Here is a 22,047-nt window from a genome sequence, read left to right on the forward strand (position 1 = left end):
CTAGATCATTAGTCCTGGGGAAGTGCTTGCTCAGCCAACAAATGTCACTCGACACTGCTCACAGTTTTCTGGGAGTTGTAGGCCCGGGCTGCATATCCCACATATCAAAGTGGCAAAATAACCCCCATTTGATAACCCCCATATACATACGCATACACACACACGCGCGCGCACGCACACACGCACGGGTCATGAGGAGAGGTCGAGATGGGAGATTTACCTTGAAACTAGGACTGGATGGAATTGCTTAGAAACCTGTTGTGCAAGGGGAAGCGCCTAGTGCGAGGGTGAATTCTGAGTGAGATACACTGCCGTTGGGGATGGCAAGCAGCAATATGGAGCTTGTCTTAACAGGCTGCTATCTGTTCTTGAATTTGAAAATGCTTAGTATCACTTAATGCACTGAGTAACAAATTCTCTTTGATCCCCTACCACAGATGGAGGAATTCGACCGAGTTTGGACCGGGTGGATGTGGCCCCGGGCTCCTACACTGCTGGAAACTGGAGGGGCTGGAGGAGCGCCCCCTCAAACCCAGAGCCGCCACGGGCCATGGACATTTGACCCGCTGAAAGGAGTCATCTGGCCTAGAGGACGTCTTTCAAGACAGGGCAAAGGTCCGTTTGCAGGGCTCTTCAGGCAGAGGGGAGGAGGCCCCCAAGCAGAGCCAGAGAGAATCGGCCACTGGTGGAAAGGAGTCCACCGTGGGCAGGTGGGAGGCCAGCTGACCCTGTGCAGAGGAGACCGAGGAGGAGGGCATACGGCGCTAATATGAAGGGGATGAAGGGGAAAGGCACTTAGCTCACCACCTAGCTGATAGAGAAAAATTTACCAGGGCTAAAACGTGTGTGTGAGTATACACAGGTACATGTGTGTGGGGGGGTGTGCATGAGTGTGTACACGTGTGTGTGCACACACAGTGATGTTGCTCCAAGGGCAAGAAGAGCAACAAGGGCAAGAAGATCTGCCTTCCGCAGACATACTAACACCGCCGTGAAGTATGACTGGGAAGCATAACAACACTAAAGGAGCCATTTTCTGATAAGTAAAATCCATAGCTTACAATGGAATCATTCCCCTACGGTTCCCTAAAAGCACTTAAAAATAGGCGACTATAAATCATGAATTTTATTTATCTAGGATTCTATTGATAGTAACAGCTTTTCTCTCTTTGTGTCTCACTACGGCTTATTGACAACTACAATAGACACAGGTCATCTTGAAATAATGAAAAAGGGAAAAGGCCATTAATTAATGTCTTGATTCCTGAGAGCAGAATTTACCTGCCTGCTTCTTCATGAACAGCCTATGTCCTGTTATGTAGATATTATGCAGAGGACACAAGCCTTATTTTGGAAAAAATATAACGCACAATGTAATTAGGACACTGTCCACTTGTTCTAATTATACCTCTCCTATTTTCTCCTGTTACGTGAGGTCTACATGTGAAGTAGCTCTAATAAGTGATCATTAAATTGCCAGCAAATGATTCCAGCCGGCCTTTGAAACAACTATGCCTTATACTGCTGAGCACAGCAATATTTAGTTGCTGGCCAAAATTAGGTGACTGCCCCTAGTAGTCTTAACCAAAATCATATTTTTAACCAAAAAATACGGAACAGTGTGGGGACTCCTATTTTACAATTGTGTGTTTTAATGAACATAAGATGCCGAATTACCTCTTGGAGATTAATGTATAGTTGTGTTGCCTCTGAATATTTTCCTCCATGAAGTTAGAGTATGTGAAAATGGCAAGGTAAAAAAAGCCTTTCTAATGGTGGTTTACGTGGATGGCGGCCTTACAGGGGGGGACTCTGCTCTTTCAAAGAAGCCTGCGCCACCTGCAAGTCTGGGGCGACTTGGGGGGCACTCAAACGCAGGGCAAGGTGACCGAGGCCAGGGAACGAACACACACGGGCCCAAACACGAAACCAACGCCAGCTGCCGTCTGACCTGGCTACAGACGCTCCCATCTCATGGGTCTGCATGAACAGTCCAAGATAAGGGATTGCGAGAATCTGGAGAATTCCTCTGCTGGTGTGGTTGGGAGAAAGAAATCCTTTACACCCCAAAAATCTCCTCAAGGTCACTGTATGCAAAATAACCCCTTAACTGTGGCCTGACATCCTGTTCTATCTCCCTCTCTCTCCTTCTCTCTGTTGAGATTAATTAAATTTAACATTCTTCAAAAAAGACTATGGAAAAGTTCTAATTGAACTGTGATAGCTCATTAAAATAATGAAGCTAAGTTGAATTTCTTTTGAGAATGAAGATGAAGTACTCTAAATAGGCATTTTATGTTAAAGTGCTTAATTGAAGGGAGAGACAATGTACATGTAATTACTACCTCACATAAGCTGTATCTCCCTAAAATCACATTTGTGGTAGATCACCTTAAATGGTTACTCAAACCAAAGGCGCCAGGATCATCTGTTACCCTCCAATAAGGTCAAACAATGAAATTTTAATGAACTTTTGGAAGAAAATCTTTTTCTTTGGTCTTCATTTTCATGGCAACGATGTCATTTCTAGCTTTCAGATTCTATTTAAAATGCACTGCGATTGTAGGGAAAGCACCTCTCACAAGAGAAAGAGCTCTTTAGTGAGGAGTTTTGCTTAGGGGTCTTTTCTATATCGCAAACGAGAACAGTAATGGCAGAGATCTGAATGTGGAGCCCTTTGCAATTTCAAACTGCAGCACTTTGGCTGATCTATATTTATACAAGAATTACGAAGGATGAGAAATGTTAGATAAATGTCGATTACTGTACATTAAGTAAGCTACTTCCTTTATTGCACATAATGAAATAAAGCTTAAAGGTTTTAAATGACATTTCTGGGTGGCCTCTGTGAGTCCAAGGACCTTTCAGGAACTCTTGAGAGAGAGAGTTCCAACACAGCAATGCAGTAGCAGGAGAGCAGGAGGGGGCACAGGAGCACACCCCAACCAGAGGACAGCAGGAGGGCACAGGTGCACACCCCACACACAGGACAGCAGGAGGGCACAGGCACACACCCCACACACAGGACAGCAGGAGGGCACAGGTGCACACCCCACACACAGGACAGCAGGAGGGCACAGGCACACACCCCACACACAGGACAGCAGGAGGGCACAGGTGCACACCCCACACACAGGACAGCAGGAGGGCACAGGCGCACACCCCACACAGGACAGCAGGAGGGCACAGGTGCACACCCCACACACAGGACAGCAGGAGGGCACAGGTGCACACCCCACACACAGGACAGCAGGAGGGCACAGGTGCACACCCCACACACAGGACAGCAGGAGGGCACAGGTGCACACCCCACACACAGGACAGCAGGAGGGCACAGGCGCACACCCCACACAGGACAACAGGAGGGGTCACAGGTGCACACCCCACACACAGGACAGCAGGAGGGGTCACAGGTGCACACCCCACACACAGGACAACAGGAGGGGGCACAGGCACACCCCACACAGGACAACAGGAGGGGTCACAGGTGCACACCCCACACACAGGACAGCAGGAGGGCACAGGCGCACACCCCACACACAGGACAGCAGGAGGGCACAGGCGCACACCCCACACAGGACAACAGGAGGGGTCACAGGTGCACACCCCACGCACAGGACAGCAGGAGGGCACAGGCGCACACCCCACACAGGACAACAGGAGGGGTCACAGGTGCACACCCCACACACAGGACAGCAGGAGGGCACAGGCGCACACCCCACACACAGGACAGCAGGAGGGCACAGGCGCACACCCCACACAGGACAACAGGAGGGGTCACAGGTGCACACCCCACACACAGGACAGCAGGAGGGGTCACAGGTGCACACCCCACACACAGGACAGCAGGAGGGCACAGGCGCACACCCCACACACAGGACAGCAGGAGGGCACAGGTGCACACCCCACACACAGGACAGCAGGAGGTCACAGGCGCACACCCCACAGAGGACAACAGGAGGGGTCACAGGTGCACACCCCACACAGGACAGCAGGAGGGGGCACAGGCGCACACCCCACACAGGACAGCAGGAGGGCACAGGCACACCCCACACACAGGACAGCAGGAGGGCACAGGCGCACACCCCACACACAGGACAGCAGGAGGGCACAGGTGCACACCCCACACAGGACAACAGGAGGGGTCACAGGTGCACACCCCACACACAGGACAGCAGGAGGGCACAGGTGCACACCCCACACAGGACAGCAGGAGGGCACAGGCGCACACCCCACACAGGACAACAGGAGGGGTCACAGGTGCACACCCCACACACAGGACAGCAGGAGGGCACAGGTGCACACCCCACACACAGGACAGCAGGAGGGCACAGGTGCACACCCCACACACAGGACAGCAGGAGGGCAAGGCGCACACCCCACACACAGGACAACAGGAGGGCACAGGTGCACACCCCACACAGGACAGCGGGGGGCACAGGTGCACACCCCACACACAGGACAGCAGGGGGCACAGGTGCACACCCCACACACAGGACAGCAGGGGCACAGGTGCACACCCCACACACAGGACAGCAGGAGGGCAAGGCGCACACCCCACACCCAGGACAACAGGAGGGCACAGGTGCACACCCCACACACAGGACAGCAGGAGGGCACAGGTGCACACCCCACACACAGGACAGCAGGAGGGCACAGGTGCACACCCCACACACAGGACAGCAGGAGGGCACAGGTGCACACCCCACACACAGGACAGCAGGGGGCACAGGTGCACACCCCACACACAGGACAGCAGGAGGGCACAGGCGCACACCCCACACAGGACAGCAGGAGGGGGCACAGGCACACCCCACACAGGACAACGGGTGGGGGGCACAGGCACACCTCAACTCTTGGATCACTGATACCTATGCATGTCGGAGGGTCTGGCTGCCAGAAGAACCTGCTGTCCAGCTGCACACAGGTGACCTTGGCCTGTCCTTGAAGCTGGTACCCAGGGTCACACTGGAATGTGATGGTGTCCCCAGGCTCCCTGCTGTCACCGTAGCGGGTCCCGTTCTGCATCGTCCCTGGATCATTGCAGGTAGATGCAATGGATGCTGCAAAGAACAGACAGGGCCAGGTCAGAGGCTGGGTGAGGGCTTCTGTGGTAGGCACTGCCTCTGGGAATGAAGCGCAAGGTATGGTTTGGTGGTCTGCAGGTGAAGACGAACAGGAGTTATCTGTCCATGGATCTATTTTATGGCATGCATTTTGAGCAGATTCAAGCCAGATCTTCTTGATCACATAGCCAGTTACAAATTTTATCACGTTTAGCACATTATACCTATATTTTATGTGCTATATACCCACAATCCTCTCCCATAACTCTTCAGTAATATCTTAGTTATCAAGCAACCTATTGGTTCAATGATTCATCCTTGAAAAAAGGCAATAGGAAGGATTTCCCTGGGGTCTGAACCCTTTGTTGCAGGTCCAGCGGGAAGCAGGGCTGCCTTCCCGGGACCTTTGGATGGCACAGCCACAGGAAAATCGTCAGAACCACCATCACTCCCAACAGGTCTTCCCTCTGCCAACCCCAGCCTTAGCCATGGCTCTGAAAACGAGGCTCTGTGTTTGTGACTTTTAAATAATGTGCTAGGAACTTCTAGCAGGTGAACAGAGGCAAACATCTGCCTGCTCCGCATATGGATTGACAGCCAGGTTTGGCAGCTCAGCGCTGCCTGGCCAGCTCTGGAACACTCGCGGAAGACGCACTGGCACCCACCCTGTGCAGTCACATCCTTGAGCCAGGCAGGCGTACGGCCTGGACACCATCATCACCCAGAAGGAGTGGCCTGAGCTGAACCTGCTGCCCCGTGTGGCTGGAACACAGCAACCATCAGGAAGCCTGCTCCATGATCCCAAGATCACATCTTCCTGTGATTTCCAGTCTCACTTTCCGGAGAGCGAGTCCTCTCTTCCCTTCCACCCCTGACGGGATGAAGACCCGCATTTTGCTTTCTCTGTGAAGCGCTCAAGTGGCGTGGTGCCATCTCAGCAAAGACAGAAAGTAGGGTGGCTGGGCCTCACGTGTCACCCTCGTCTCCCCACTCAAATGTTCAAGTATCGAGAGCGAGCACCTCCGCCTTCCCGTCTGTAACTCCGCGGTGCTGCTGTGCACCTGCTTCTAGCTGCAAAAGGCCCCGGCCTGGGGAAGGACAGGTCAACAGCAACTGAGGACAGAAGACACTGCAGAACTGTTACGAGGGGTCCCAGCTCACATGGGAACCACTTCACATCCCAGAGCTGTCCATTAGGGTTTCATTGGAACATAGGGATCGCTTACAACCACTCATCTTCCAGTCGGATATAAACTGGGAAGAGGAAGTGAAGTCCCCGGCCGGGCTGGCTCTCCTCTCCCTCCCCCGCCTCCCTCTGAACCCTAGCCAGGGGGAGAGCTGCGGAATTGCACAGCGTTCCCTGCAGTTAGGTTTCTGTCAGCGCCATGCACATCTGTGCATCTATAGCACAGTGAGAGAGACCACAGGGTCTCCTCCAGTACAGTCAGGAATTCAGAAAAGATGGGTCCCCAGTGCTATGAAGACAGTGCAGGGCCCATCCTAGCTATGGTAAATAATGCTGCAAAGAATATGGTTGTGCTGGTGGCTTTAGTGTGGCCTTGTTTGTGTTCATTTGGGTAAATGTCCAGGAGTGGGACTGCTGGGTCATAGGGGAGCTCTATGTTTAGGAAATTGAAAGACTTGGAAACAATCACATTAAGTGAATCAAGCCACACTCAAAGAAACATAGGCACCGTGGTTTCTCTCATTTGTACTGATTAATATATGTGTAGGACCATATAAGACGATGCTAAATGAAATGACATGGAAAGAAGAGGTGTTTCTTTGTTGTTATTTTTAATGCACTGTGTGTAGTTATTTTTTTTCTTTCATTTTATTCTCCCTTTGGTTTATACCCTGTTGTCACTGTATTTGATTTTGGTACCCTTTGTCTTGATTCTACATGTCTTTGATTTGGGAAAGGGAAGGGGAACAACAAAATGGTGAGACAAAGGACAAAGGGTGAACCAATGCAACATCGATACTCACAAGGTACTATGTTGGAAATGAACTGTACAACTTGAGGGGAAGGGAAGTTGGAGGGAGGGGAAGTGGGAGAAAAACAAGGGAGGGGGTAAGAGTGTTCAACAAGAAATGTACTCACTACCTTACGTATGCAACTGTAACCCCTCAGTATATCACCTTGACAATAAAAACAGAAACATTTGTATAACAAAAAAATACAGAAGTCAATGGGGATTTAAACAAAAAGAAAATACATGTGCACATGGATTTAATTTCAAACTTCAAAGGGATTAAAGGGATGACAGGAGTTGTTACACAGATTATGTGATTCCGATGTCCTTTCATAAAGGAAACCAGGAGAGATTTCATGACCGTAAAGGGCCAGGTAAATACCGGCAGGCGTGAAGGCTCAGGTCAGCGGTCAGCCGCAGCTACTGCCGGGGCCAAATCCACATTCACTGAATGATCATAACGTGCAGATTTCCCAGCCAAACACAAGTCCTTTCTAGTTAACACAATTCCTATTACCCAGGAGGCTGAATAAATCCTGTTATTGTGAGCCAGAAGAAAAGAAAAAAATGAGTGAAAAGAGGAATGAGGGTTCCCCAGACAGATGCATTAAAACTTCATAAAGCATGAAAGGCTGTAGCTTCTCAGAGGAGCTACAGGTATTAAAACAGTGGTGTGGACAGGAACAGAAACATGAATATAAGAGACACTAAGTACCCTCAGGCCCTGCCCCTCAGTAGTTCCCTGCAATAATGCTTCCAAACAGAAAGGTTGCTTTTATGATCTTTTTGTTTTGATTTGTTTTGGGCTCTGGTGATGGAACCAGAGCAAGGGGTCTGACTCCTGCATTCTGCCTCTCATCTACACACCCCGAACTTGGGGATTTTTGTCTTGAGACGGAATCTTGCTCCGTTCCCCACGCTGTCCTCCAACACCCGATCCTCCTACCTCAGCCTCCGGAGAGAAGCTGGAATTTACAGGTGGGAACCATCAGACCCAGCTAGGGTCTGGTAGTTTAAAAATACTTAATAGCTATGCGCACACATCCTAACGTATGTCTGCCATACTTCAGCCGGATCGAATTCTACAGTTAAAATTACCCCTGTGGAACAGAAACAAATCCGTCACTTTGGATTGGCACTGTAGGGAATGTGAATTTTATTACGCAGCCAACCCCCACTCAGAATGCCATGAGAATGTTTCATGCTAATTAAATGGAAATGCAGTGCTCACGAGCTGTGACTGTCCTTGGGGCGGCTGAACCAGGCACCACCCACCCCCCCCCCCACGCCCCGTCACTGTCTAATTCAGACACAATTCAGATACTAATTGTCCTGACGCTTTTCCACGTGCTCACTGGAGCCGCGCAGCTGGGGTCCTCTGTCTGGAATGTGAACCTAGGATCTGAGCGTGCCTCAGAGTCACACAGAGACTTTTCAGAAGTTGTTGAAAGAGCAAGGTTATCACTGAGGATCTCTGTCCTTCTCAGATCGCTGTCTATCAAATGTCCATTTTAGGCCACACTTGGAAATTATTTTCTCTATTTCCTATAAATACATGTTTTAACGAGTTTAGCTTTGCGCTATATTTTTAAGTGATCCACTCTACGTGGTGTTTGAAACAGACTATGTGCAGCCTGGCAGATTACTAGTGATCATGATAGAATAATAGAACCTATTTTAACTAAGTTCTCAGGACTTCTTTGTGAACTAAGCTTATTTCTCTTTAATAAAGCAACAGCCAGTGTTCTGAGACAAAATGGTAGTTAGCAAGTTCGTTTCCATCATGACAAAAGTCAACATCTCTACAAAAACTGAGTGTGCTAATTCCTTGACGTTTAAAAGTAGTATACCATTTGTTTTTGTAAAAATCAGTTTGCATTCAACAGCAATGCAACTATTAAACTTTACATGTACCATAAAATTCTGTTCTCTGCATCCTCATGAAACCACCGGCTCATTCTTTTCTTCTTTCCGGCTTTGGCTTCTTCAAAATAAAAACAAAACTAAGTAGGGAAAAGCCCACTCTCAAAGGCCCCCTTTTAGACATGTGTCGACATGAGCATCAAAGTCAAGGGGGCCTTGGGCTTTCTAGTGCGTGGAACCAACAGAGACGTGTCTACCACTTCCGGCAGGCGTGACGGGGGTTAGCCAGGCTTCCCATGGCACCCTGAACCCCAGGCCGGGCTCTGCTCCCTGGGCCTGGGCCACTGCAGAGACCCCCCTGAGAACTTCAGCCAGAGGGAACACGATCTGCCCGCTTCCCCGTGTGTCCGTGCGAGTTGGGGCCACGCCCCCTGGCCCTCTCCCGGCAGGCACGTGTGGGGAGAATCTCGCTCTGTTGTCAGTCTGGACTGAGTGGTGTGAAATGGGAGGCCAGCGAGAGGGAAGAATCTAATCGGAGAATGTGCCCTGAATCTTCTATCGCACAGTGTTTCCCGGGAGTCAGTCTGTCTCCGGGACTGAGCCTCAGTAACGGCAAAGCCCCGTGCTCGCAGGGGGAGGCTTGTGAATCAGAGTGCCTCTGCCCCCTCGCCTTGGGGGCCCGGGCTCTTCCCCACAGTGACTGGGGTCCCCCTCCCGACTCCACCTCACTAGCAACCGCAGAGCTGGGAGGACGGGGTCTGCCAGTGTGAGCTGCTGGGCTGGAAACGGCGCCTTTGCCACTCTCACATGGATAAGCTGCTATCGACTCTGTGTGTGTGTGTGTGTGTGTGTGTGTGTGTGAACACACTTCTTGTTTTTTTTTTTTTTTTGGCCAGTCCTGGGGCTTGGACTCAGGGCCTGATCACTGTCCCTGGCTTCTTTTTGCTCAAGGCTAGCACTCTGCCACTTGAGCCACAGCGCCACTTCTGGCCGTTTTCTGTATATGTGGTGCTGGGGAATCGAACCCAGGGCCTCATGTATACGAGGTGAGTACTCTGGCCACTAGGCCATATCCCCAGCCCTGAACACACTTCTTAGTCCTCTGTAATCCTGCAGCTCACTGCAGTGCAAACGAGCTTTGTTATGTGTAAGATTCCTGCACATAGGTATTTTTCTTCCCTGCACCCAGAGATGGAATTGTTAACGGGGCAGCCCTGACCCTCTTTAATTAGGGCGCGTGTGGCCACACGGTGGTAATGGTGGTGACAGGCGAGGATACTCGCAGCCCTGGTAAGGGGTCACGCATGTGAGAGGTGCCTGAGGTAAGTAACCTGCTGAGGGTGGGAGCACCCCCTTTTCAAACACCATCCCCCCGGCCCCCTCCCGTGCTGCCTCAGAGTCTGCGCATCCAAGGTGGTGGGACAGAGCGGGGCGGGGGAGGCCACCCCTCCGCCCTTCCGGCCTTCCTCGCGAGAAGGACTTCCCTCACCAAAACGGCAGGCGTCATACTATTCCAGCCAGCGTGAAGGGCGCGTCCTCAAGGAGAGGAGCTGCGTCGTTCCCACGCCCAACTTCTCACTTCCCTCAGGGTTCATCCGGGGGGTCCCCTAACACATGCGCGGCGGCTGAAAGCCCAGAGTCCCCCGGGATCCCGGGATCCGGACGTTGAGCTGAGCCAGCACGGCGGTGGCATCCTCGGCGGGCGATTAGTCTCCGTGTGTGCCCTGGGCCGGGTGCCGGCGGCCATGGGCGCTGGCGGGACCGTCATGGTGTCGGTGTGCTCACAACACCAGGGCAAGGGTCACTCTCTACAGTCCCGAAGGCGGTTAGAGGCAGAAGGACGGCACGCCCAGCCCCCCGCACGCCCAGTCGCTTGCACGTCCAGCCCCCCACACGCCCAGCCCCCGCCGGGGTCCCTGGCTCTCAGCCGTGGCCCCCAGGTTGCTTCCGGTCTCCAATAGCGCCGCGCTCTTCCTAGCGGTGGTCAGGCCACGGGCTTCTCTTTGCGTGAGTAACAAATGATTGTTTTCCTACAAAAACGCACTTCTTCAATTATCTCCCATCAGAGCAAATTGGAGAGACGTGGCCTGTGGCTCCCACGTTGCTACCGGCACCTGTGAAGAGATCGATCTCGCCCAACCTGAGAATGCCCAGCTCTGCCGTCCGTGGCCCTCGGGGGTGGGGGGCGAGCTTCCGCCCCCCCAGGTCAGCGATCCCGACGGCGGAGGTCAGGTTCGCGTGCCAGACTCCATCTTCCTCGTGTTCGATGCCCGACGAAGCGGCGTTGGAGCTTTGGTGGGAAGCCACGGGCCGACCGCAAGCGCGCGGATCACGCGATCCCAGCCTCCCTGGTGGCTGTTCTGTCTCCCTGGTGTGCGGTGCGGCCGGGCTTCCGCGGGCTTCCTCCCCGCCCCGCCGGGCGCCCGCGGGTCCTCTCCCCAGTCAGGTAGGAAGAGGTGCTGGGCGCGCAGAGAGCCCGGGCCTCGGGAGCCTGGGTGGGCCTGGCCCTCCCCCGCCCCTCCCCCTGCCCCCTCCCCCGCCCGGCGCACAGAGGCCCTGGCCCCGTGCCACTTGAAACCAAGGGGGAGACGACCATTTGCATGGAATCAGTGTTCCCAGTCACAAACGGTGCCGTTTAGCCAGGGGTTTTCAGCTTCACTACGTAACAGCACCCGGACTGGCTACGCCAACGGGGGCTGCAAAGAATCCCAGCAGGCTGGGGGGCGCGATTCGGGGGTGAGCAAAGAGGACAGTGCAGGGTGGGGAAATGAAGTCTCCCTGCAGAGTCCAAGCTAAGGAAAACACTGGGGAAGCAACGGAAACCTGACCAAGACGAACACAGCGGCGCGCTGCCCACGGAGGAGCCCCGGGGCTCGCTCCCCCACCCCAGGAAGCTTTCCCCTGCAAAGGGCCGGCCACCGAGGACCCGGGATGGGGCCTGGCCCCCGCGGGAGAGCGCTGCCCAGCGAGGTCAGGGTCGTGGGTTCAACCCCAGGAGCACCACCACCACCACCACCATGACAGCGGTCCTCGTGAACAGAAGGAAATGCGGGAGGGCTAAAGCGAAGGCACAGAGCGGCCCGCGCGGCCTTCCCGGGAGCCGTCGGGCCCGAGGGGCCGGGGGCAGCCCGCTGAGGCTCCGCCTTGTGTCACCCGGGCCAGGGGCGCGGCCGCTCTAAGCCACGGGGGGACAGCCGAGAGAGCCAGCGGGCCCCGGGGCAGACCGCGGGACGCAGAGGCGACACAGATCCGAACTCGGGCCGCAGGGGCACCCGGGGTCCCGGGAAGGTTGCCCCGGGCCCCGGGTAGCTTCTCCCTCCTCCCCGCGAGGGGCCCCTCGGCCCTCGACGCCGAGGGCCGCGCGGAGGGGCGCAGTGACCCTCAGCTCGCAGCGAAGTTCCCACCACCCGGCGCCCCCTCGCTGCTCTTCCCCCCGGCCTCGGGCACGGCCACCTGTGGGACCCCACGCCCCGCCTGCCCCCACCCTGGGGACCCCACCTCCTCTCTCTCCTCTCAGACAATCTGAGACCCCATCGCGAGCGGATGTCCGAGTTGCGGAGGAAAGCCCAGTGGGGGAGGGGGCGGGGCCTGAAGCCCAGGCCTCCTCGCCTGGGCCCCCGAAGTGCAGGTCCCCCCACCGCCCCCCCGTCCTCCTCGCCTGGGCCCCCGAAGTGCAGGCCCCCCCGTCCCCCCCATCCTCCTCGCCCGGGCCCCCGAAGCGCAGCCCTCCCCACCCCCCCCCCTCCTCCTCGCCCGGGCCCCCCGAAGCACAGCCCCCCCACCCCCCACCCCCGTCCTCCTGGCCCGGGCCCCCTCCCCGCCGCCTCCCGGCTCAGGCTTTCCCGCGGCCGCCCCGCCCCTTCCCGCGCGCCCGGCGGCACCTACTGGAGTACTGGATGGAGAAGCCGGACTTGCTGATGAAGAAGTCGCTGTGGAAGCGCAGCGTGAGGGCGTGGAAGGTGCTGTGCACGTCGTCGGGCAGGGCGGAGCCGCTCCACTCCCGCAGCAGCAGCGTGCTGTCCTCGGGGCCGTCCCACACGCCCAGCGTGTCGTGGGCCGTCTCCGTGTCGAACACGATGAAGTGGAGGCTGGGGAAGAGGGGCGGAGTCACGCGCGGGGTCACGCGCGGGGTCACGCGCGGGGTCACGCGCGGAGTCACACGCGGTCACACGCGGAGTCACACGCGGTCACACGCGGAGCCACACACGGGGTCACACGCGGAGTCACACGCGGTCACACGCAGAGCCACGCGCGGAGCCACGCGCGGAGTCACGCACAGTCACATGCAGAGCTACACGTGGAGTCACACGCGGAGTCACACGCGGAGTCACACACAGTCACACGCGGAGTCACGCATGGAGTCACGCACAGAGTCACACGCGGAGTCACACGCAGAGTCACACGCGGAGCCACGCGCAGAGTCACACAGTCACACGCGGTCACACGCGGAGCCACGCGCGGAGTCACACGCAGAGCCACGTGCGGAGTCACGCGCGGAGTCACACACAGTCACACGCGGTCTCACGCGGAGCCACGCGCGGAGTCACGCGGAGTCACGCACAGTCACGTGCAGAGCTACACGCGGAGTCACGCGCAGAGTCACGCGCGGGGTCACACGCGGAGTCACAGAGTCACACGCAGAGCCACGCGCGGAGTCACGCACAGAGTCACACGCGGGGTCACACACAGAGTCACACGTGGAGTCACACACGGAGTCACACGTGGTCACACGCGGTCACACGCGGAGTCACACGTGGAGTCACACACAGTCACACGCACAGTCACGTGCAGAGCTACACGTGGAGTCACACACACGGTCACACGCAGAGCCACACGCGGAGTCACACGCGGAGTCACACACAGTCACACGCAGAGCCACGCACAGGGTCACACGCGGAGTCACACGTGGAGCCACGCGTGGAGTCACACGTGGAGTCACACGCAGAGTCACACGTGGAGTCACGCAGAGTCACACGCGGAGTCACACGTGGTCACATGCGGAGTCACAGAGTCACACGCAGAGCCACGCGCGGAGTCACGCACGGAGTCACGCACAGTCACGTGCAGAGCTACACGCGGAGTCACACACACGGTCACACGCAGAGCCACACGCGGAGTCACACGTGGAGTCACACACAGTCACACGCAGAGCCACGCGCGGGGTCACACGCGGAGTCACACGTGGAGCCACGCATGGAGTCACACGTGGAGTCACACGCAGAGTCACACGTGGAGTCACACGTGGTCACATGCGGAGTCACAGAGTTACACGCAGAGCCACGCGCGGAGTCACACACGGAGTCACGCACAGTCACGTGCAGAGCTACACGCGGAGTCACATGGAGTCACACGTGGAGTCACATGTGGAGTCACACGCACAGTCATGTGCAGAGCTACACGCGGAGTCACACACGGAGTCACGTGCGGAGTCACACGCAGTCACACGCAGAACCACGCATGGAGTCACACGCAGAGCCCCACCCAGAGCCACGCGTGGAGTCACAGGCGGAGTCTCACGGGTCCCCACGCGCCTGCCCCGCCCTTCACGGCAGGGGGACCGAGGCCCCGAGGGGTTAACCCCTGCCCCTATGGAGAAACCGGCACACACCCAGAAGCGTGTCCACCAGGACCCGCACGCTCAGTCACGCGCCACGCACCCCCGCCCGCCCGGCGCCCATCCACGCCCGAAGACGCCACGGTGACTCCTCCAAAAGCCCGGTCTGTGTCCACGGCGAGGCCTAGGAAGCGCAGCCCTTCCTGGGTTCTCACCCCCACCGCCGTCCACACGGCAGGATGTGGGGTCCCCGCCTGTGCTGCGCGTGGCAATGCCACACAGCGCCACGACACCAGTGCCAGACCTCGGCGGACCAAGCCCAGCACCTGCGGACCAGAACGGGCAAACGCAGCCCCGCGCCTGCACGCCCGCGGCCGAGGTCTCTCTGTGTGTGTGCGCGTGCGTGCGTGTGTGCGTGTGTGTGCGTGCGTGCGTGTGTGTGTGTGCGTGCGTGTGTGTCACGCGATCCAGAGGTGGCCCGAAGCCCTGGGAGGGTCACACACACGCACACACTCCGGCAGTCATGCAGAGGACGGGAGCGTCGTGGACGTCTGTGTTCACGGGGGTCTGGGAGCCCAAATCTCCCAAGTCCTCACAGACCGCGTGTCCCCGGCACACTGGGGCGTGTGCCCTCCCGTCTGCGTGCATGGCCCCCCTCTCCTAAACTCCACGGGGACCCCCGTCTCCCGGCCCCCCACGCCAGCTTCTCTGGGCGTTTGACCCGCGGGCTTCTCTTCCCGCGGGGAGGAGGGCCTTGCTCTTTACACCGTGTCCTGCCCCCCAGACTCGCGCTGGCAAATGACAGATCACCCCGGGAACGCCAGGCGAGGGTGCGGTGACGTCGTTTCTCCCTGCGGATGGCGGCGGGCCGCCCCCCCCCCCCCCAGGCTGGGCAGGGCAGGAGGCGGGGCGCGCCTGAGCGAGGCCGTGGAAGCCCCGCCCCGCCTGGCTCCCCGAGGGCCCGCACCCCACCGCCCGCCCAGCCCGGGGCGGGGCAGGCGCACCCACCTGATGGTCCTGCCAGGGTCGGCCTCCAGCACCCAGGTGCAGTGCAGGTTGTTGTCGTAGGGAGCCGGGTAGCCGGGGGACAGGATGCGGCCCGAGGTGCCCGCGCGGATCCGACCGCCGCACTCGGCTGCGAGACGCCGGGACGTGAGGCCGTGCGGGGGGGGGGGGGGGCACGCGGAGACCCACGGCGCGCAGCCCGGCCCTCCCCCTGCCCCCCGCCCCGGCAGGCACGCCCCCACTCACCCACGCAGCCTGGCCCTCCCCCTCCCCCCCCGCCCCGGCAGGCACGCCCCCACTCACCCACGCAGCCCGGCCCTCCCCCTGCCCCCCGCCCGGCAGGCACGCCCCCACTCACCCACGCAGCCTGGCCCTCCCCCTCCCCCCCCCCGCCCCGGCAGGCACGCCCCCACTCACCCACGCAGCCCGGCGCTCCCCCCTCCCCCTCCCCCCCCCCCGCCCCGGCAGGCACGCCCCCACTCACCCACGCAGCCTGGCCCTCCCCCCTCCCCCCCCGCCCCGGCAGGCACGCCCCCACTCACCCACGCAGCCTGGCCCTCCCCCTCCCCCCCCCGCCCCGGCAGGCACGCCCCCACTCACCCACGCAGCCTGGCCCTCCCCCTCCCCCCCCGCCCCGGCAGGCACGCCCCCACTCACCCACGCAGCCTGGCCCTCCCCCTCCCCCCCCCCGCCCCGGCAGGCACGCTCCCACTCACCCACGCAGCCTGGCCCTCCCCTCCCCCCCCTGCCCCGGCAGGCACGCCCCCACTCACCCACGCAGCCTGGCCCTCCCCCTCCCCCCCCGCCCCGGCAGGCACGCCCCCACTCACCCACGCAGGCCGGCCCTCCCCCTCCCCCCCGCCCCGGCAGGCACGCCCCCACTCACCCACGCAGGCCGGCCCTCCCCCTCCCCCCCCGCCCCGGCAGGCACGCCCCCACTCACCCACGCAGGCCGGCACCGGCTGGTCCCACACGCGGCGGTCGCCGCTCAGGCAGGTGAGCGTGCTGCTCCCGTGCATGGCGTAGCCGGGGTTGCAGCTGTACTCCACCGCCGTGTCCATGAAGTGGCCCCCGTCGCGCAGCTTGTACCCGTAGCTGGGGAGGCCGGGGTCCTCGCACTTCACCAGGTCGAAGCCTGCGGGGGGGGGGGGGGGCGGAGGCCGTCGTGAGCCGACGTCGGGGCGCGGGGCTCGCACCCGGGATCTCCCCACGCGCGCGGCGTGACTCGCCCCCCCGCCCCCGCAGCCCCCCCCCGCCCGCCTGCACCCCCCCCTCCCCCCGCCCCGTGCCTGGGGCTCCCGAGACCCCGCGGACTCCAGGAAGGACCGTGGCAGGGCCGCACAGCGCCCAGGACCGCACGCCGCCGGCCGAGACCCAGCTGCTCGGGGTTCCGGGGCTACTTAGGCCCCCCCTTTTGTTATAAAGTGGGAAACCATGTTTCCTCTTGTTGTGAACTTTCCTTTATGTCCACCCGGGTTTCCAATCCGCGCGTCACCGCGGAGGCCACCCCCGAGGACGGCCGTGGGGAGACGCGTCCCTCCGGTGGCCCAGGGCGGAGTTCAACCGTCGCTCATGAGATGAAAGGGAAGAGCTCAGCTCCCACGGGGACCCCGCCCGCCTTCCCGCCCTTCTCCTGCCCGACCCCTCCTTCCTCAAGAGCCGCCGTCCACGTCCACGTGTGTGCTTTGCCCGCCAGCTCGGCCGTCAGACGCCTGTTCCGAGACGCCTCCCGCTGAGCAAAGCGTTTCCTAGACCCCCGGGAGCATGGCGCCCCGGAGGCCCCCCGAATCACCAAGCCCCGGCCCTCCGGCTCCGCGGGGGAAGCGCCCTGCGCCGTGATGATGGGCACGGGCCCCCCTCCCTCAGCCCCCCCCAACGTGGAGGACGCCCTCCGCCTCACGACTGCCGGCCCCCGGGAGCAACGCGAGCCAGTTCACTCAGGACGTCCGCCCGCCAGACCCGGAGGGCCACCCATCTGGGCACAGAAACGAGGCTGCTTTCCACCGCCCCGGAGCTGGCAGAGGCGCGGACAGGGCCAGGGGTCCGCGAGACGCGGCTTCGGGACGCAGTGACCGGGTCACCAACTCGACCGAGCGCCCAGGGCTCGAGCGGCCCTGGGGACTGACCGCCCAGCGCTGCCTTCTTCTCCCTCTCGTCTCACTTGGTTTGGCATGGGGGGGGGTGTTGGGGCGCAGCCTGCCTGGTCTCGCACAGCAACGCCCCCACCTGGGAATAGAGCGGGCTGATGAGATGGGGCGTGCTGACCCAGGTGCCCCCCGGGGGGGCAGTCCACCCACAAGCTGACTGTCTCAGTCAAATCAGGCGTGCGGGGTACCGGACGCGAGAGGAGCACGCCATTAGAAATACCCGCGGAGCAAGAAGTCGGGTGCGAAACCGTGGCTCAAGGAACGCGATGGTCGCCTCGGGTGCCATCCTGTCCGGTCACAGATTTCGGGGGGGGCCTCATGCAGGACCTGGGGGGCGCTGCCCTCCAGGGAGGCTGGGGCCCTCGCCATGCTCTCACCGGGGCCTGCTGAGCCCCAGGTTCACAGCCCGGGGCCCCCAGCTTCTCGCGTTGGCAGGGCGCCAGGGAGCTGGGTGTGGTGGGTGGGGAAGAACGTCTCCGTGAGAGCAGGCGGGTCCCCCAGCCGGCGGCAGGCGGGTCACGCTGGGCGTGAAGATCCTCCGGAAAGCACCGGCGGGCGTGACCAGCGCTTCCACTGCACAGAAGCCCAGAACCTTCCAGACTGGTCACCTGGGTGTGGCCGTCTGCATCATACTTGATGCTGTATTTCATCGAGCCTCTTCCGGCTGAGTGTCTGCATGCACACACACACACACACGCACACACGCTCACACACGCGTACACACAGAGCTGACACTGTAGACACCGACGGTCGGCGTCAGCCCTCTGTGCGGCGGACGTGGTCTCAGCGGGCTGCCTGGTCCCTCCTCCCGGTGGACGACCCTGGCCCTCCCCCCCCCCCCGAGAGCGAGGACAGAGCTCCCCCCAGATGCCAGCCCTCCCCCCAGAGAGCGAGGACAGAGCTCCCCCCAGATGCCAGCCCTCCCCCCTAGAGAGCGAGGACAGAGCTCCCCCAGATGCCAGCCCTCCCCCCCATGGAGAGCGAGGACAGAGCTCCCCCCAGATGCCAGCCCTCCCCCCAGAGAGCGAGGACAGAGCTCCCCCCAGATGCCAGCCCTCCCCCCTAGAGAGCGAGGACAGAGCTCCCCCCAGATGCCAGCCCTCCCCCCAGAGAGCGAGGACAGAGCTCCCCCCAGATGCCAGCCCTCCCCACCGAGAGCGAGGACAGAGCTCCCCCCAGATGCCAGCCCTCCCCCCAGAGAGCGAGGACAGAGCTCCCCCCAGATGCCAGCCCTCCCCCCCACGAGAGCGAGGACAGAGCTCCCCCCAGATGCCAGCCCTCCCCCCCACGAGAGTGAGGACAGAGCTCCCCCCAGATGCCAGCCCTTCCCCCCCCCAAGAGCGAGGACAGAGCTCCCCCAGATGCCAGCCCTCCCCCCAGAGAGCGAGGACAGAGCTCCCCCCAGATGCCAGCCCTCCCCCCCCAGAGAGCGAGGACAGAGCTCCCCCCAGATGCCAGCCCTCCCCCCCCAAGAGCGAGGACAGAGCTCCCCCCGATGCCAGCCCTCCCCCCCCAAGAGCGAGGACAGAGCTCCCCCCAGATGCCAGCCCTCCCCCCCAAGAGCGAGGACAGAGCTCCCCCCAGATGCCAGCCCTCCCCCCAGAGCGAGGACAGAGCTCCCCCCCAGATGCCAGCCCTCCCCCCAGAGAGCGAGGACAGAGCTCCCCCCAGATGCCAGCCCTCCCCCCAGAGAGCGAGGACAGAGCTCCCCCCAGATGCCAGCCCTCCCCCCAGAGAGCGAGGACAGAGCTCCCCCCAGATGCCAGCCCTCCCCCCTAGAGAGCGAGGACAGAGCTCCCCCCAGATGCCAGCCCTCCCCCCAGAGAGCGAGGACAGAGCTCCCCCCGATGCCAGCCCTCCCCCCCCAGAGAGTGAGGACAGAGCTCCCCCCGATGCCAGCCCTCCCCCCCCAAGAGCGAGGACAGAGCTCCCCCCAGATGCCAGCCCTCCCCCCAAGAGCGAGGACAGAGCTCCCCCCAGATGCCAGCCCTCCCCCCCAAGAGCGAGGACAGAGCTCCCCCCCCAGATGCCAGCCCTCCCCCCTGGAGAGTGAGGACAGAGCTCCCCCCAGATGCCAGCCCTCCCCCCTGGAGAGTGAGGACAGAGCTCCCCCCAGATGCCAGCCCTCCCCCCAGAGAGCGAGGACAGAGCTCCCCCCAAATGCCAGCCCTCCCCCCCAAGAGCGAGGACAGAGCTCCCCCAGATGCCAGCCCTCCCCCCCCAGAGAGTGAGGACAGAGCTCCCCCCCAGATGCCAGCCCTCCCCCCCGCGAGAGCGAGGACAGAGCTCCCCCAGATGCCAGCCCTCCCCCCAGAGAGCGAGGACAGAGCTCCCCCCAGATGCCAGCCCTTCCCCCCCCCAAGAGCGAGGACAGAGCTCCCCCCAGATGCCAGCCCTCCCCCCCAGAGAGTGAGGACAGAGCTCCCCCCCAGATGCCAGCCCTCCCCCCTGGAGAGTGAGGACAGAGCTTCCCCCAGATGCCAGCCCTCCCCCCCAAGAGCGAGGACAGAGCTCCCCCCCCCAGATGCCAGCCCTCCCCCCTGGAGAGCGAGGACAGAGCTCCCCCCAGATGCCAGCCCTCCCCCCTGGAGAGCGAGGACAGAGCTCCCCCCAGATGCCAGCCCTCCCCCCCCCCGCCGCCTGTGGGCTGCCGCTCCCAGCCTTGCGCAGAACGGGCATTGCACCCAGGGAGAGCACGTCCTCTCAGCTACAGAGCACCCCGAAACACGGCCACTCTACCCTTGTCGGGAAGACGTATTCCCGTCTCTAAACCCGCCCTACGCCTTCTATTAAGGGAGGAAAAACACCCCCAAACCAGCAGGCCAGCGAGGCGAGGCGCACCAATAGCAATGTGTCCTGAGCTGTGTGCGGGGAAATGCTCACGAGCCACCATCTGATGGCCTTTTCTGTCCCTTGGCCGCGCGCGTTTTTATCCCCCTCCCCGCCACGGAGGGAGCAGAGCCTGGCTATGGGTGGCCGGGGCGTCCTCGCCCACAGCCCGTCTGCTCTGACACTTAGTGAAATTTATTACTTTATTTGTTAAAAGTCTGACGCTTCCTCGACTCCTAAACGGCTGGAAGCCTACCTGGCGTCTTCCGTGGCGCGTGGGCTTCTCGGTGAGAAGGGGGGGCCTGCAGCCTTTCCCCAGCTCAGTCCCCGATTTGCAACCCATTGGAGGAAGTCCCAGGACTTCTCCTCCGTTCACTCCAGCAGGGCGGCTGCAGGGGCCGGGACGTCCATGCCCCGGGAGTGCGGGGAGGGCCACACGGGGCACCCGAAGCCCAGAGCTTCGGCTGCCTGGCTGCCCGGCACCCACAGCTGGAACGAGGCCCTGCGGGCGGGGACCTGGCGCTAAGCCCTGGCTGTCCCAGTCCTCCCGGGCCTGGAGCAGGTGCACGAGCGTGTGCACACACACACACTCTCTCACACACACACACACACACTCCCTTCCAGCTCTGCTGGCTTCAGGGCTGGCTCCACCCACAGCCCTGCTCTTCCCCGACTTCAAGAGCATGGGCTTTCTCCCTGAGGGCGCGAGCTCTCTCCTTCCTTAGTTCACCACTCACTTCACCCAGCATCTGCCGCTTGTTTAAAGAGCAAGCCATAGCCATCCTGCACAGCAACCATCCAGTGCTGCTTAGAACGCCGACAAAACAACGTGAACTGACGCGTCACCGTGCATTTGGGCGCGAAACACACAATTGTGTACCGCGCACTATCATGTGCACATCCTGCACAATACCTAATTCTGCCACATGGAACTGACCACGAAGGAGAGGATTCCATTAGGATTGTGTGTGTGTGTGATGGTCCTGTGACTTGAACTCAAGGCCAGGGCACTGTTCCTGGGCATTTTTGCTTACAGCTAGTGCTCTCTACCACTTGAGCAACAGCTCCACTTTCAGCTTCCGGGTGGTTCATTGGAAGTAAGTCTCACAGACTTTCCTGCCCCGGTTGGCTTCGAACTGAGCCCAAGGGCATCTGGCAATGAGTCATTTTCTTTTTAAAGTTTCAAGTTATTAAGAAATATTATAATTGAATTATAAATCTCTTCCTCTAAAAATAGGTATTTTTATTATAATTCAAATTTAAAAGCCTTTTAAAACGTGCAGCCTTAAGACTACTAAAGAGAAGGCACATGAAATACGTATGGAGAGAGTGACCTTCACGAAGAGAATGACCTCCTCTATCTTGGAGCAGTGCGTCTGCACAGATCCAGCCCTCAGATGCTGACTCTGCGTGGTCTCCACCGCGGAGCAACTCACAAAACTAAATCAAGTTCTTTGTGTCAAAACATTATTAACACCGTAGTCGAAGCTAGCTTGCCTATTTAGTGATCCCATTTCTTTGCTGCTTTCCGGTGATTTCTTCTGAAGTCATCATCTCAGCGGAGATACTCAGAACAAAACGCTCTAGTCAAAACAAGCCCCAAATAG

At 60.0% G+C, this 22,047-nt stretch overlaps 1 protein-coding gene across 1 annotated transcript in view; it reads right to left on the reverse strand.

The window, feature by feature from the left end:
• Csmd1 (CUB and Sushi multiple domains 1) overlaps positions 1–22,047 on the reverse strand; it is an 874,507-nt gene that overhangs the window by 114,762 nt on the left and 737,698 nt on the right. The window contains 4 exon segments of the mRNA XM_048330750.1: positions 4,872–5,063; positions 12,791–12,993; positions 15,468–15,594; positions 16,408–16,599. Coding sequence (XP_048186707.1) covers positions 4,872–5,063; positions 12,791–12,993; positions 15,468–15,594; positions 16,408–16,599 — 714 coding nt within the window.

The sequence above is a fragment of the Perognathus longimembris genome, chromosome 21 (assembly GCF_023159225.1).
Source record: "Perognathus longimembris pacificus isolate PPM17 chromosome 21, ASM2315922v1, whole genome shotgun sequence".
NCBI lineage: Eukaryota > Metazoa > Chordata > Mammalia > Rodentia > Heteromyidae > Perognathus > Perognathus longimembris.